The 15,783-nt window shown below is 37.6% G+C and overlaps 3 protein-coding genes across 3 annotated transcripts in view; 1 reads left to right on the forward strand and 2 right to left on the reverse strand.

Annotated features, from left to right (window-relative positions):
* The window catches only part of LOC137049305 (gastrula zinc finger protein XlCGF57.1-like), a 250,594-nt gene that overhangs the window by 136,155 nt on the left and 98,656 nt on the right, over positions 1–15,783 (reverse strand). The gene's annotated exons all lie outside the window — the stretch shown is intronic.
* The window catches only part of LOC137049335 (gastrula zinc finger protein XlCGF52.1-like), a 61,798-nt gene that overhangs the window by 18,778 nt on the left and 27,237 nt on the right, over positions 1–15,783 (reverse strand). The window lies entirely within an intron of this gene.
* On the forward strand, positions 1,141–14,657 carry LOC137049267 (zinc finger protein 568-like). The gene is made up of 2 exons (XM_067427764.1): positions 1,141–2,015; positions 12,824–14,657. The coding sequence occupies exons 1-2, from the start codon at positions 1,862–1,864 to the stop codon at positions 14,101–14,103; spliced, it is 1,434 nt and encodes a 477-aa protein (XP_067283865.1). The 5' UTR covers positions 1,141–1,861; the 3' UTR covers positions 14,104–14,657.

Below are 15,783 nucleotides of genomic sequence, written 5' to 3' on the forward strand. Positions count from 1 at the left end.
CTCCACACTTTACACAATTTCAACCAAACGTGAACCTAATGTATTATGCACTGCACTTTTAACACCATCAATTCTGCCATCACCTACTTATCAACCCGCTGTACCTCTGTAACTGTACAATGTGTATAATTGGATGCTGAACACTAGTGGTGGTAGGAGAGACCCCTGACATGGTTGTAAAGCACTTTGGGTGTACATCAGTTCATATGAAACCACTGTGCCTCATTCATTCATTCATCTTATGCATTGTGTGTATAATATGTACATTATTTATTGTGTATAATGTGTATTGTTACCTGTTAAGTATGTCCAATTGTATTCTGCACTGCTCTCAGACTTTCACTTACCACAGTGCATGTGCTGTTGCTAATGTGACAATAAAAGTGATTAGATCTGAAAAACACACACAACCAGGTTTCTGAAGTGACGTGTGCCAGTTGCTGGAGAAGTGATTCTTTATTTATTCTGTCTTTATAGTTCCACTCTTAAATTCACTCTCAATAAAACATAGTTAACATTTTGTGACTAGCTCAGTGTTTCTGAATTACATCATGAATCAATTTGTGGGATGTGTTTGAAACTCATCACACTTTGTTTTTTTTCTAACAACCTACCAAATTCAACATATAGCAATGAACGATATACATATATTTTGTTTATAAAAAGTCAGCTAGCCTATCTACTACAGTAAGTTTTAATCATTTAATATCACAATTATGATAAGGCTGTTATTCATTAAATCACTCGTTCTATATTTGCCTTGCTTCCGGTGGCTAAAAGTGACAGGTACCGCCTACTTCTGGTAGTAAACGGCAGCCGACGTCCGGTTTTAGTGGCAGGTACTGTCGGCTGCCATTGGCAGCAACTTCCTGCTGCCAGCTGCCGATTTTTCGCTGAACCCCTTCTCCTACACTCTCAAACTATATATCCAGACTACAGTGCCTCACAGAAACCCTGTTTTTTGCTTGTGAAGTTTTGGTATTTCCTCATTAATTTTATTTTTAATGTGTGTTTTCTATTTTGTATATATATACAAACAGTAAAAATTATTGTCTTGATTTAGAGTAAATTAACATTTTTATCTCAATGTGAATTGTATTTTTAACTTACCTTTGTACAATATATTTCAATAATACATTCAACTCTGAATTTGGTCTTCTTTTCTTATTTTTATTTATATATATTTCTATGTAAATTCCTATACACTTTTTTGATTTTAGACTCAGCAGTGACTGGGACTTTTGTTTGGGTCTCGGTGTATGACGTCATAAAGTCGCGCCGCGCTCCTGTATCTTTTGTGGTTCGGCTGAAGAGGTTTGTGTTTTAAGCGTTTAAAGTGTTTAACGCGATAGAAACCGTTTGAAGCGAAGCCGAATGAATGATATATTATTTAATGTATCACTGCATTTCTTTATCTAATATGTATTAGCGTTGTGTGAGTAAAGTAACATAAACCCACGAGTAACAGAATGAGCGTCTCATTTCGCTATTTATCATGAATCAGTTCAAACATGAATTCAGCCTGGCGAGTGACGAGAGAACCGGAGCTTTCCACTCTCCGAGTCAATTGAACCGATTGATTCACTACAAATGATTCAGTGATTCGAAGCACTTCATTTCTATCTCGATTTTTCCAAATCGTTAAATAGATAAACTAATCTCTTTTTGTATACTTTGCATTCTTTTATTATGTTTTTGTGTTAGTTTTGAGTGTTTTGTCTCATTAGGTAATTTAAGTCCATTAACTGAACAACTAAACTAGAGTTGATTCAGAAGCACTTAGAGATTTAGTGTGGATTTGTTTTTGCTAATTATTCTCATCTTAAACAGGGCAGTTTCAAAGACTTTTGAAGACTTAAAGATGGTGTTTATTAAAGAGGAGAGTGAAGACATAAAGATGGGATTTATTAAAGAAGAGATTGAAGACATAAAGATGGGATTTATTAAAGAAGAGAGTGAAGACAGGATTGAAGAAACATTCAGAGTGAAACATGAAGAAATTGAGGAACAAACAGGTTGGTTTCATTCTCAAAGCTTAACCCAATCATTTGATCCTTATTAAAATGTCCAGCTTTACAGAAACGAACAACATTTTTGAAGAATGTCATATGAATGTCCTATTGAAAGTGCTATTATTTGACATGGAGCGGGTCACCTCTAGCCAGACAAGCCCGACCCACATCAAGATGTTTGGTCTGGAAACTCTCCATTGATAGGGCTCAATCCGAGGGGCGGGATAAACGGTTGTCTTTCAAACTCCCTCTGCACGCGATAGGATAGCGCTAAGACCAACCAGACCAACGAAGGTGAAACAGAGCTCGTTGATAGATTAAACATTCGCCGTATCCGGTCAGCAAAACTCCGAACACATCTTCCTTTTTTAAGAATGACTTCAGTGCCATTCTTTTCTCAGAGAAAAGCTTAACTCCAAGTCTTCAAGAGTCGTGGTCAAAGCTGATTCGAAAGACCACCGTTCGCCAGCTTCTGTGTTTACTAGAAGCACGCAAACGCAACTCGCCCGTCATCATTATGGCCCCGCCCACCGACTCTATACACGATGTGATTGGCCCGGCAAGAGTTTGGTGATTACAGCTCAGGAGGGTATTGAGAGTTGCTAGACGACACTCGCGGGCAGATTAGATTTGCTGCCGCTAGGGTGCGTCTAGATTTCTAGGCTAGGTCACCTCATGAGCACAGACCAAACCTGCAGCACCTCTCTCAGAAATTGAAGCTTTGGCGTCTCGATCGCCCCTCCGGTGACCGGTCCCAGTATAGTTGCCCCTCTGTGTTATCTACTGGACGCAAACCTAACAATAAAATTACACTTCAAATATTTTCCCCCCAAAGTTAGTTAGTTATGTCACTGAAGGCAGTTATCATCACGATGATTTAATTTCAAGTGTTCGTTTTTAAAAATAAGTTAAGTTTTACTTAGTTATTTGATGCTATAAAAACGGGGGGGGGGGACGTCATGATTGACAGCTGAGACTGACGTCTTCTCTGAGTGAAGTTGTCACTGAGGCACTAACAGACTTTTTTCAGAATTTTTGGGAGCAGATTGGAGCTTTAGCTTTAATTTCTACATTTCCATAACTGTTTATTTCACACCATCATAATTAATTGTTCTGCATCTGCGAGAGTGTACCGGGCTTTTGATATCGCGACTGTACTTCCTGCTCTCTACTCCACAACTCCGGTCCCCAAATTGCTACTTCGCAGACTCAGTCCCAAGATGTCAGCGCTGTGCAGGCCGCCTGAAAGCTTCAAACTGACAAGCAGAAACGGATGATGTCGCGTCATCCATATTTTTTTACGGTCTATGGGACAGACATGTTGAGATCACATGACCTGACAAACAATAACACTGCCTTCAAGTGTTCAATCTGTGAAGATCTGATGTCCATTTGTTATTACATCAGATTAAATTAGGAAAAAATATTCAGTAGCCATTGATAATTACTTGTGACATTAAAACCAGAATCTACTTCTGATTTGAAAACCCTTAATTTATGTCACTTAATTATACTAGATTACAGTATCTAACAAAAGCTGTATTTTGCATAAAGCAAAGCATTAAATGTGACTGATCAGCTTTAAATTTTTTGTCTATAAGGGATTTTTTCTCATTCTAAAAAGCACTCTCTGTTTAACTGACATGTTGTAATACAGAAGATTTTGTTCATATCCCACAATGTAATTGGATATTAAAATAGTCATTGATATGAGGATAATGAGTGTAATCTGGAGAAAAGTTAGAGGGAAGTGTGTAAATATTTGAAGTAAAACACTGAGTCCTGCATGTGGAAGAGAGAACCGCTAGTATTTAATGCAGGGGTCTCAAACTCCCGGCCCGCGGGCCACTTGCGGCCCCGCAGGATGATATTTTGTGGCCCCCTACTTGACATCAAAGTTTAATGTTAGTGTGGCCTTGCGCGTTGCTCTGAAAACCATTTTTGGCGTAGTCGTTGCGTGTGCCGCGCTTTATGCCTCACTTTGTGTGTGTGTGTTTGAGAGAGTTAGCTCGGCCCTCTCTCATGCAGTACAATTGGTTGACACCGCGTGATTGACATGTTCAGACAGTCGAAATGAATGTGGTTTAACGGCGCTCAAATGGCCAATCAAATCAAAGTAGGCGGGATTTACATTCTCTTTTGGCTTGCGCACATGCTCCCGCAGTCTTCACACACACACACACACACACACCGGTAAAATCACAAAACTAAATTGCACGCACACAAAATGCAACGTTTCCATGCTCTTAATATACAATCATTGATGAACATTATAATTAAGAAAACTATATGAGCGGATTAAAACTGAACATTTGAGACGATTTACTAAAAGTCTACTATTAGACCACTGAGGAACTCAAATATAAGCAGCGGATACGTATTTATTCACTCATGAGAATAATCTCGGGACTAATGATATTTGACAACAATTAATGCAAATATCGTTCAGAATTTCGTAGAATTTCGTTCACTGCTCTGTTTGACCTGCTTATGGCTTTGCTTTGAAATAGTCTATTATTTTAAATAAAAATAATCACATTTATTATTTCAGTATTACATAATGATTTAATTTCTATTGGCCATATTTATTATTACACAATTACCATCACACACCTGTTGGTAATAGATAGGTGCGAAGGACGAAGGATAACCAGATCCAAAAATCTCAAATATATTGGCAATAAAATAAAAAAAACACGAGTAAGCAAGAGAAGCCATGTTCATGTTCAGGAGAAACATTAATGTTGAAGAACTGTTAATAATAAAGATTGAGAATATTTGATCAGTTGTACTTTTTTTTTTTTTTTTTTGGAAAATTTGATGCGGCCCAGCCTGACCCAGAGTCTACCTCTAGCGGCCCCCAGGTAATTTGAGTTTGAGACCCCTGATTTAATGAAATGAGCGGAAATATTGACCTTGTCATTTGTGGTACAGCTGCAGGGGCCTATTGCACAAAACTAGGATAAGGGATTAAGCTGGGATATCTTGGTGATCTTGTCCTCTGTATGCAAAATTTAGTACACTGCTGTCATGTATACGTACCCTGAAGGCACACTCACACCAAGAACAATAACAAAAGATAACTGTATATTAGCGGATAAATTGAGCCAGGATCACCAGGATACCTTGGCTTAATCCCTTATCCTAGTTGTGTGCAATAGGCCCCAGGTCAAGAATCAATAGGCATGAGTGGATTGTGGATAGAGATTAAATGGTATGAAAGTTTTAAAAACATGTAACAAAGTTCGTAGATTTAAGGAGGAAGGAAGGATAAATACAAAATTAAAATTAAAAACCACTATGTGTAGACTGATTTTGTCTAAATAGAACTCTAATTTACAAGCTACTTACTATCAAAAAGTAGCTAGCTTTTTAAAAATATTACAAATAACTGAATAATTGTTAATGAAGATTGTTATAATATTTGTTGTTTCAAGGAACATAATGCAAATGCAATTACGATTTCAAATAGTATACAGTGAATTCAGGGTTATTGGGACACTTCTTCCCCCCAGTCATTTCAATGGCAAAAACCCTCAGAATCCTTTGATTTTGTAAACTATCTGATACATAAAATACTCAAATATAGCATATATCTCAAACTGGTTGACAGAGTGCAAAATGGTTACATATTTAACACAGGTCGTAAAAAACAAAAAATATGGACAACGCAACTTCATCTGTTTCCATTGATATGACTAGAAAGCTTTCAGACGCCCCACACGGCACTGACATCTTGGGACCGAAAGTCTGCGCAGTAGAGAGCAGGAAGTACAGTCGCAATATCAAAAGCCCACCCACACTCTCACAAATGCAGAACAATTAATTATGTTAGTGTGAAATTAACAGTTATGGAAATGTAGAAATGAAAGGTAAAGCTCTAATCTGCTCCCAAAAATCCAAAAAAAAAAAAAAGTCTGTTAGTGCCTCAGTGATGACTTGACTCAGAGAAGACATCGATCTTAGCTGTCAATCATGACGTCACACCCCCCGTTTTTATAGCATCAAATAACTAAGTAAAACTTAACTTATTTTAAAAAACGAACACTTGAAATGAAATCATCATGATAAAAACTGCCTACAATGACCTAAACTAACTCTGGGGAAAAATATTTGAAGTGTAATTTGATTGTTTAGTTTGTCTCGCGTCAATTAGAAAACAGAGAGACGGCTATACTGGGACCGGCCACCTGGGAGAAATCGAGGCGTCGAGGCTTCAGTTATTAACAGGAGTGCTGGAGGTCTGAACAAAATGTATGCAACTTAAATTAAAAACTGAGGAGTCAGATTAAACTCACAGCACATGCAGTGATGGAGTGCAGCTTTTTGAACAGAAACAATCTAAATATGAGCTGCTCGCGTGAACAGTGTACATTGCTAGCCTATTTCTTTTAGTTTTGAATTGTTTCATTTAAATGTGGACATTTCACGCCTTTTATACACATATGCAGAACTGCTGAGTTTCTGTTTATTTATGAGACGTGCTCCAGTGATTGCTCCAGCGATTCCATGTCACGATTATTGTCTGCTATAGTCTATTTGCTTATTATTTATTAAATCCAGGCAATTGGCTTATGAAACAATGATTAAAGTAAAGAGACAATTTATACAAAAGGAAATTTGCTTCAAAGAAAGGCTTTCTTCAAAACAAAACTGGAGTGGTCAATATAATGACATATTGACATATTACGCACTTTTCATAATCAATATAGCCTAGATGAAATTTAAAAATAACATTATAATTTTTAAACATAAATATGAGACAAAAACATAGTTTAATGCCGAAAAGAAGTATAGTAGGCTAGACTACAGATACATTTTATGTCTTTACCCAGTGTTGAGCAGTAGCGAGCTACAAGTAGCGACGTTATTAGCTTAACTACATTTTTTAGTAGCTCAGTTACTTTTGAAACAGGGTAGATTTTCCAGTAGCTAACTACTTTCTCCAGCAAGTAGAAGAGTAGAGCGACCAAAAGCTACATTCTGTTTTGGGTTCTGATGAGAAGTAGCCTGTAATGAGAAAAGCGGTGCGGTGTGATGCTCAGTTCATCTGCTATATGAAGGCCAGCTCCACTCATGAGCTTCTCACCGGTAGTCTCACTTTCTCGATTTCGAACATAATTTAGTATCAATTCATGTGGAGTACTATATAGCTTACTGTACATTATATGGAAAAATAGTTTGTCTTAGCAATATTTTAAATGTTCCATGGGTCAAATTAAATGTGCTCGCATTCATTAATATTTACTTGTGTGTGCTTATATAAGTATCATCATTCATTCAAAATATTAGGATACTAAATCCTAATATGATGCATAAGTTATTAACGTTTTAAAATTTCACATTTAAAGAAATCTAGTGTTTGATCATATCTAAATATTTATTCAAATGGAAGACTGTTTTTGAGCAACTAGATTAGATACATGTATATTTATTAAAAAGCCATAAGGCACCTACTGGGTAATGGCATTACAAATTAACATTATTATTTTATAAGCAACAAAATGACTAATTTACCTCTTTGAATTGGAATTCTCTATTTTAACCTGAATTACTACACAACTTTAAATATAAATAATAAAAATATTAGAAGATATTTTTTAAGTGGTCATTAATTGACAATAATTATTGCACAAATAGTATTTTAGTAGCCTATTAATAGATCTCTTCAAAATATTCAATAAACACTATTGGACTAAAATATAGAACACTTATTTAATTGAAAAATGGTTACGTTGTATTGGTCACATTTGACCATCAATGAGTATGAGTGTGACCAATTAGTAAGGAATACCTGAGGGCTAAATACAAGAATAAAATGAATGTTAACAATGTTGCATCTCTATCACTCTCAATAATAAAATGATCCTGTGAATATGGCTGACTTAATAATCAATGCACAAGCTCTACTGTTTAACAAAACTTGCTGCCAACATCTGTATAGTGTAAACTGTTGTATATTCGCTTAAGCCATTCAAATGCATTGACACAGCGCTAGAAGTATTGAGCGCTCCATGTACCACGTGACTGCGCCGCCGGGAGATGAGAGCATGTTGCAACTCGCTTTTCAACGCCTCTGGCTTTAACATTAGCTCCAAAACGCTATTTATTGTTTGAATTTCGCATTAAAACGTAATAATAAATATTTTTAAAAAAAAAGCTATAGGCCTAGCTTTGTTTAATATAAAAAGCAGGTTTGGCAATTTGGCGTGAGATTAAGTTGGGCAGCGTGAGAGCGTGACACCAAGCCTGAAAGCGTGTGTCACACCAAATGCATGAGAGTTGGCAACCCTGTTTTTACATTTCATCTAGGCTATTTTGATTATGAAAAGGGCAAAGATGCGAGTGGGTCAGAAATGATTTTGGTCACTTTATTAAGTTTTGTTTTGTAGAAAGCCTTTCTTTAAAGAGAATATAGTTTTGTATAAATTTAATCTTAATTATAATCAATGTTTCATCAGCCAATTGGCTGGATTTAATAAATTAAGTAAATAGACTACAGCAGACATGGAGATGCGGAACAATCTTGGATTGGACATAAACTGGAGTGCGACTTATTGGCATCAGTGGTCCAGCTTTGACGAGCTCAGTTAAACAATAGGGCTATTTGCTAGGCCAGTGTAATGGCAAATGACGAAAAGCTTATCTGAAAATCTCTGGCCCATTTTATTTATGTAAGCAGGACTGGTCCGTGCATAGGCAGAATAGGCAAATGATAGGGGCGCCACTCATCCATAGGGGCACCATATTGAGTGTTTTTTATTTTTTATTTTGTACTAATACTATTTTAATACTATTCATTTGAAATATTAAATAAAGCACCCCCCACAAAAACATAACTAAGTCCCCCAACTCATCCTGGTCTACCGCATCTTCCCTTGCCCATCGAATGAAGTGCGTCAGAAATAGTATGCTCAGGTTACCGTTGAAAATCTGTTGGAATCCACTCACTCGAGCGGTGAGTGGATGCCAAATTCAGCACCTGTGATTGGCCAACTGCGTTGTAGAAATCTAGAAACATGACTGTGATTGGCTAATTTACTCACCGAAGAGAAAACATGTTGGAAATGTAATCATTTGACGAGTGCAAATACAGATACACACTGGATCTTTTGCGAGCTCCTTTTCGCTAATAATATGCTATTATTACGAATTCTTACAAAGCATTACATATCCTAGACAAGCAGTTATGTGCAGCTTATCCCTCTAAAAGCAGAAGCAGTGGCAGTGGTTAGAGTGAGAAAATTGCACGGTTATCCAGTTCGTCTCAAGCTCGGAAGAGCAATGTCCATGGGTCTGTGGACAAGCCTTTCCCGCTTCAAATTCCCTCTGCATCCAATAGATAGCTCTACAACCAACCAGAACGCTGTCAGTGGTAAGACAACAATCACAAGTGGGCTGTGGCTGAGTCCCATTTGTTTTCCCAACAGCGGAGCTAGTTGATAGATTAACTTTTGGCGTACCCGGTCGGCAAAACTCCGAACACATCCTCCTTTTTTAAGAATGACATCAAAGTTGTTCTTTGCTAGCAGGGAAGTAATTTAACGCGGAACCGTCACAACTTTGCCGTCATTATGTTAAGCCTGCTTACCGACTCCATACACGATGTGATTGGCCTGACTAGAGTTTGGTTTTTCAAGCTCGCAAGTCAATGGAGAGTTGCTAGACTACCCTGGCTGCAAATTACATTTGCTACTCCTAGGGTGCGTCTAGATTTCTAGGCTAACAATATAATCATTATTCAGTGAATAAATATTACTTCATTAAATGAAAAGGCCGTAAAAATGATTGCACAATCGCCAAATATTTAGTGATGTGCACTATGTAGGGCGTGCTTTTTCTTAGTGTCTGTTTCCATTGTGAATCATCGATTCGTCACTCTGTTGAGAATGTCTTGTGTTTTAAACGGGAACATACTTAGAGTTTTCTGAACTTACTCCCGGACTCATTTTTGGAACCAGCATACCTCGAGTAAACAAGGTTTGGGTTAATCAACTGAGAGTTCAAGGTATATGTGATAGTAGGGCTGGGCGATATGGAGCAAAAAATATATCTCGATATATTTTGCTATATCTCGATATACGATATGTATCTCAATATCTTTACAGGAAAAATAACCCCCTAAAAACTACAGCAAAAACAAATATGCCAAATATCATAAAGTCTTTTTTTTTATTGAAGTGCAAAGAGGTAGTCAGTTCATGTAGGAAAAAAGCTTTTGACATTTAAAAAAAACTCCCTGATTATATAAATAATAATAATTTAACTGTAAAATAAAATAAAAAATACATATAGCCTTCTTTTAATTCATTTCATGCTTTCAAAAGACGAATCAAAGACTCGCCTTTTTACAGTTAAAGTAAACAGTAAGCATTTTGCAGAAAGATGGGGGCATGACTGAGATATAAATAAACAGATTTTTTCATAACACCAGTTCCTGTTAAATTTGAATCAAAATTCAAACAGTAGGCTAAATGTTGTGCTCTTTACTAAAGCGTGACTGAGCGTTTCATCATGCGGATAATGTAGGCTACACATGAGGCGAGCTTCCCTTCTTTTCCAGTTACAGAACGAAATATGAACGTCAGAAGGTAGGCTATATGATACAGTACAACTTAAAGAAGAGCACTGCACTGTGTCTCATAGGACACCCAGGATGTCGTGTTTTTCCCTCTTGGTTAAAACATAAATAGACCTATTCATCATAATCCTGTGAAGAAGCTGACAATGTAATAATAATGATATTGCAATAATTTTTTTAATGTTTTTAAATAATATGTGATCATTTTGACATTTAAACCGAAAACCATGCGATCCATTAGACACACATCATAAACTGACATGATTGCGACTGTGAGTGCGTCTCGCATCAATAGTGTCAATCACCTGACTGTGGGTGAAACTTGCGATTTGAACTATGATGAACATTAATATTTCTTTATGAATTTTAGCAAGCAGTTGTGTTAGAAGGAAATTCGTGGTCTCTAAACTAAGTCTTAAACAACGCACACGCTTGTCAACATGACAACTAATCCTAACCTGGTTGCGGACGCCGCTGTGTTCAGTGAGACAACACGCGAGGGGAGGGGGAACAAAAGCAATGAGGCAGGAGGCGCGCAAGCTCAACACTAGGGATGGGTACCGTTAAGGTTTTAACGGTATTACTACTCTTACCGATACTGCTTATCGGTCCGGTACTTTAACGGTATTCTTATCGGTACTTTTTGAGATTTTATATATATATATATATATATATATATATATATATATATATATATATATATATATATATATATATATATATATATATATATATATATATACACATACATACATATATATATATATATATATATACACACACACACACGAACAATTAACAAAAATACACAGCCTACACATGCAGTGCTTTCATTTCAGGAAGAATTCTAGTAATCAAATGTAAAATAACACTGTTCATCATAAATAGCCAAAATAATGCTTGTTAAAGCTGAAGTTATTCATTCAAGAGCTATGAGTGATCTCTTTGCATTTGGTTGTTTAATTCGCAGTAATTCGTCAGCATGTTTATTTAGACCACTGCCTCTTTAAGACAGATGTGCAGCTCTATAGGCGACTGATAATAGGCAGATGCTCTACATTTTCTCCTGACTATATCCATAATAACTACGTCCATTTTAGACACAAACTGTGTTGTGTTTAAGAGACTCTCCAAGCCGGTCATTTTGACATAGATGTTTGAGTACATTTGATCGTTTAGACGCGAGTGTGAAACCGAAAGTGTAATTTGCTCGTCTCGTTGCGGCTGTTTCAGAGCGCGCGCCGACTTGGGAACAATCTCTTGCGCACATTTTTGTGCATTTAATCGCTCTTTTTATTATTAAACGCATCCCACAATTTACCAACAGTAGCTAGACTGTATTTTACAACAATCACTGATCGTGCTGATTCTGTCTTACGTTTGAGTTTTAGGGAGAAATGGCGGCGTAGGCTACAAAGGGAATTAAGTTGCGCTAGACATAAATATTATTATTATAATCTTTGGAAGACAAAATCTAAATCTCTTGCAGCTCCGCACATTTATTAGTCTCTCTCTCTCTCTCTCTCTCTCTCTCTCTCTCTCTCTCTCTCTCTCTCTCTCTCTCTCTCTCTCTCTCTCTCTCTCTCTCTCTCTCGTCACGTGTATTTTCAAAAGTACCGACAGCAGAACCGATAACGTCCGAGCTTATCGATACTACGGTCTTTCAAAATTCACCCCCGGGGCCCGTTTAATACCGGTTTTCGGTACCCATCCCTACTCAACACAGAGAAGGCAAACAAGCAAAGTGGCGGAATCAGAATTAAATATAAACAATATATCGATATATACGATATGTCCAAATCCATATCGAGTTAAAAAAATATCTCAATATATTTTAAATATCGAGATATCGCCCACCCCTATGTGAGTTAACCGTGCTTTCTGAAATACCCGCAGATCCTGGATAGCAAAACATGGGATTTCCAAATCTAGATCATTCTGATCCAAATTAAACTTTTTGAACAACTGGGCCCAGAAAACTCTGATGTATCTTCAGCTGGATTCTTTCTTTTGGCATCAGAGCAAATTTCTTTTTCTATCTTCATTTAGGGGATAAAAGATGGTGCGCCTCAGGTATTTTGAAGGACATTGTTATGGATGTCCCCCAGTGTGACACCCTTGGCAATAGGATCTAGTTGGTTTTGATACTTTACATGCCTACATGTTTTGTTGTCTGTTGATTTGTGCAACTTAATTTGTGTTGATTTGCATTTGTCTTTTTTCACCTTAGACCTGATGGTGCTGAAAAAAGAGAGTGAAGTACTGAATGAAATGGAAGAGAAAGATCAATATAAGAATCATGAACTCATAACAAGAGACAACACTTTTTGTTGCTCACAGGCTGGAAAGACATTGTCAGGAAAAAAGGCTAAAAAGAAGGGAACTGGAAGTAATTTCATTTGCCAACAGTGTGGGGAAAAATTCACTCTAAAAAAAGATCTTAACAGGCACATGAGAGTTCACACTGGAGAGAAACCGTTCACCTGCCAACAATGTGGAAAGAGTTTCAGGAAAAAAAAACACTTTGTGGAACACATGAAGATTCACACTGGAGAGAAGCCGTTCACCTGCCAACAGTGTGGGAAAAGTTTCAACCGAAGAGAGAACCTTAACAGGCACGTGAGATTTCACACTGGAGAGAAGCCTTATGTGTGCCCTCAGTGTGGAAAGACTTTCAATCAGCATGGACACCTTAAAGCCCACCAAAGAATTCACTCTGGAGAAAAGCCGTACACCTGCCCTCAGTGTGGAAAGAATTTCAGTCAAAAAAAACACTTTGTAGACCACATAAGAACTCACACTGGAGAGAAGCCGTTCAAATGCCAACAATGTGGAAAAAGTTTCAACCGAAAAGAAAACCTTAACAGACACATGAGAGTTCACACTGGAGAGAAGCCTTGTACCTGCCAACAGTGTGTAAAGACTATTGCTGAAAAAGGAAGCCTTAACCGGCACATTTGTATTCACATTGTTGAGAAATTCCCCTACACATGCTCTCTCTGTGAAAAGAGTTTCACTAAAAAACAACACCTTGCAGAACACATGAGAATTCACACTGGAGAGAAGCCGTTCACCTGCCAACAATGTGGAAAATGTTTCAACCGAAAAGGAAACCTTAACAGGCACGTGAGAGTTCACAATGGAGAGAAGCTTTACACATGTGCTCAGTGTGGAATGAGTTTCAATCAACATAGAAACCTTAAAGTCCACAAATTAATTCACACGGGAGAAAAGCCTTACACCTGCCAACAGTGTGTAAAGTGTTTCGATCAACGTGAAACATTTGAAGACCACATGAGACTTCACTCCTGCGAGCAACCCTACACATGCCCTCAGTGTGGAAAGGGTTTCAAACAAAAACAACACTTTGTAGAACACATAAGAGTTCACACTGGAGAGAAGCCGTTCACCTGCCAACAATGTGGAAAAAGTTTCAACCGAAAAAAAAACCTTACCAGGCACATGAGATTACACACTAGAGAGAAGCCGTTTACATGTGGTGAAAAGTAATAAGTATAAAATAGCCCTGGAGTGCTACATAGGGTTGGTCTGGGAATGCCACCGGGAATGTGATGCAAATTTAGCCCGTGGGGGAAAACATTGACTTGGCGCTCATTGAAATACGTGGGACAATCATGCCAAAGAGTGGTGTCATTTTCTGTACTGCCAATAAACAAACAAATTATGAATTGAAGTTTGAATTGAATTGAAGTCCTTCCTAATAACTACAAAGAACTAGAAAGGTTATAGTATGCAAAGAACTTATTGAGTTATAGTATGCAACATATACGAAAGTTGATTGAATTATAGGTTAATATAATGTTACCGCTACAGCTACCGTGATGTCTTACCTGGAGATTCAACCAGATGACAAAATATGTCTGGAAACGACACCTCCGGCCATTTGGTTGGGTCATTGTCCTATTTTTTTTATTAAATAGGGGCAATCATAATCTATTGCAGTTCATTTTGCAATGTACCGTTGCCGGTCGGCAGGGGTCGTTGACTCGCATTTGTCATTCAAATACACACTATGTTTGCGTTGTTTTCCCCCACGCCGACCACGCCCCCAACTATGACTTTAAGCTGACTGTATGTATGAGTATTCATGAATGAGAGACCTGGTTTTATGTCATCAATGTGGAATAGATTTCACAGACAGGAGTACAGACTTCTATAGTACTAAATTCCTGAATTCCCAATTAATGTCCAGTGACTGTGAGAGGAGTACAGAAGCCAGAGTCAAGAATCAGTCAGTGTATTTGTTAGTAAAATGAAGGTCAACAGAAGTTTCACCAACAAAGGGAATTGTTCTCACTGAAATTTTTTTTAAAAAATATTTGCCTTTTTGTTTTTTATTTTAATGATTTTAAAACACAAGCATTGATGCTTTACCACAGTTTCTTTTTAAGTGATACAGTGGTAGGCTACTTGCTACTATACACGCTTTAATCGAATGCACGTTGCCCCGGTTACACGCCTGTCCCGAAGTTAACTTCCGGTCTGTGTTTGTTTATCGGTCTGGCTGGTGGATCGTATGGTGCACTACTCAGTAGAAACTAATTTGTGACATATTTTTCTTGGATAACATGATATAAATATTAACAATCAAGCAAAGAGAATAAGATAGCAGCGCAAAAACAGTGTGTGAGACTCACCAAAAAGTCTTGAATGCTTCATATCCAATCTGACTGCAATGAGATCTGCGTCTAATTTAATTTAGACTTAGCCTAGAAATCTAGCCTGTTATCATGGCTATCAAAATCCAGTGTTCTGTATTTTGCGTACGTGAGTTTTTGTTGTAGGTGGCTATTGTAGATGGCTATAAAAAATAAAATAAAAACTTGTGTACTGTGCTAATTAATTGAGACTTCTTACAGCTCTTACAGGTTGTTGGCCTTGTTTGTTTCGTTGCTTCTATTGCTCTCCCCTTTTTTGTAAGTCGCTTTGGATAAAAGCGTCTGCTAAATGATTAAATGCAAATGTAAATGTAGACGCACCCTAGCGGCAGCAAATAATCTGCCGTGAGTGTTGTCTAGCAACTCTCAATACACTTCTGAGCTGTAAAAACCAAACTCAGTCAGGCCAATCACATTGTGTATAGTCGGTGGGCTGTGCTTAACATAATGATGGCAGAGTTGCGTGCTACTTGAGCTGGCGAACGGCGGCCTTTCGAATCGGCTTTGGCCA

The sequence above is a fragment of the Pseudorasbora parva genome, chromosome 20 (assembly GCF_024679245.1).
Source record: "Pseudorasbora parva isolate DD20220531a chromosome 20, ASM2467924v1, whole genome shotgun sequence".
Classification (NCBI taxonomy): Eukaryota; Metazoa; Chordata; class Actinopteri; order Cypriniformes; family Gobionidae; genus Pseudorasbora; species Pseudorasbora parva.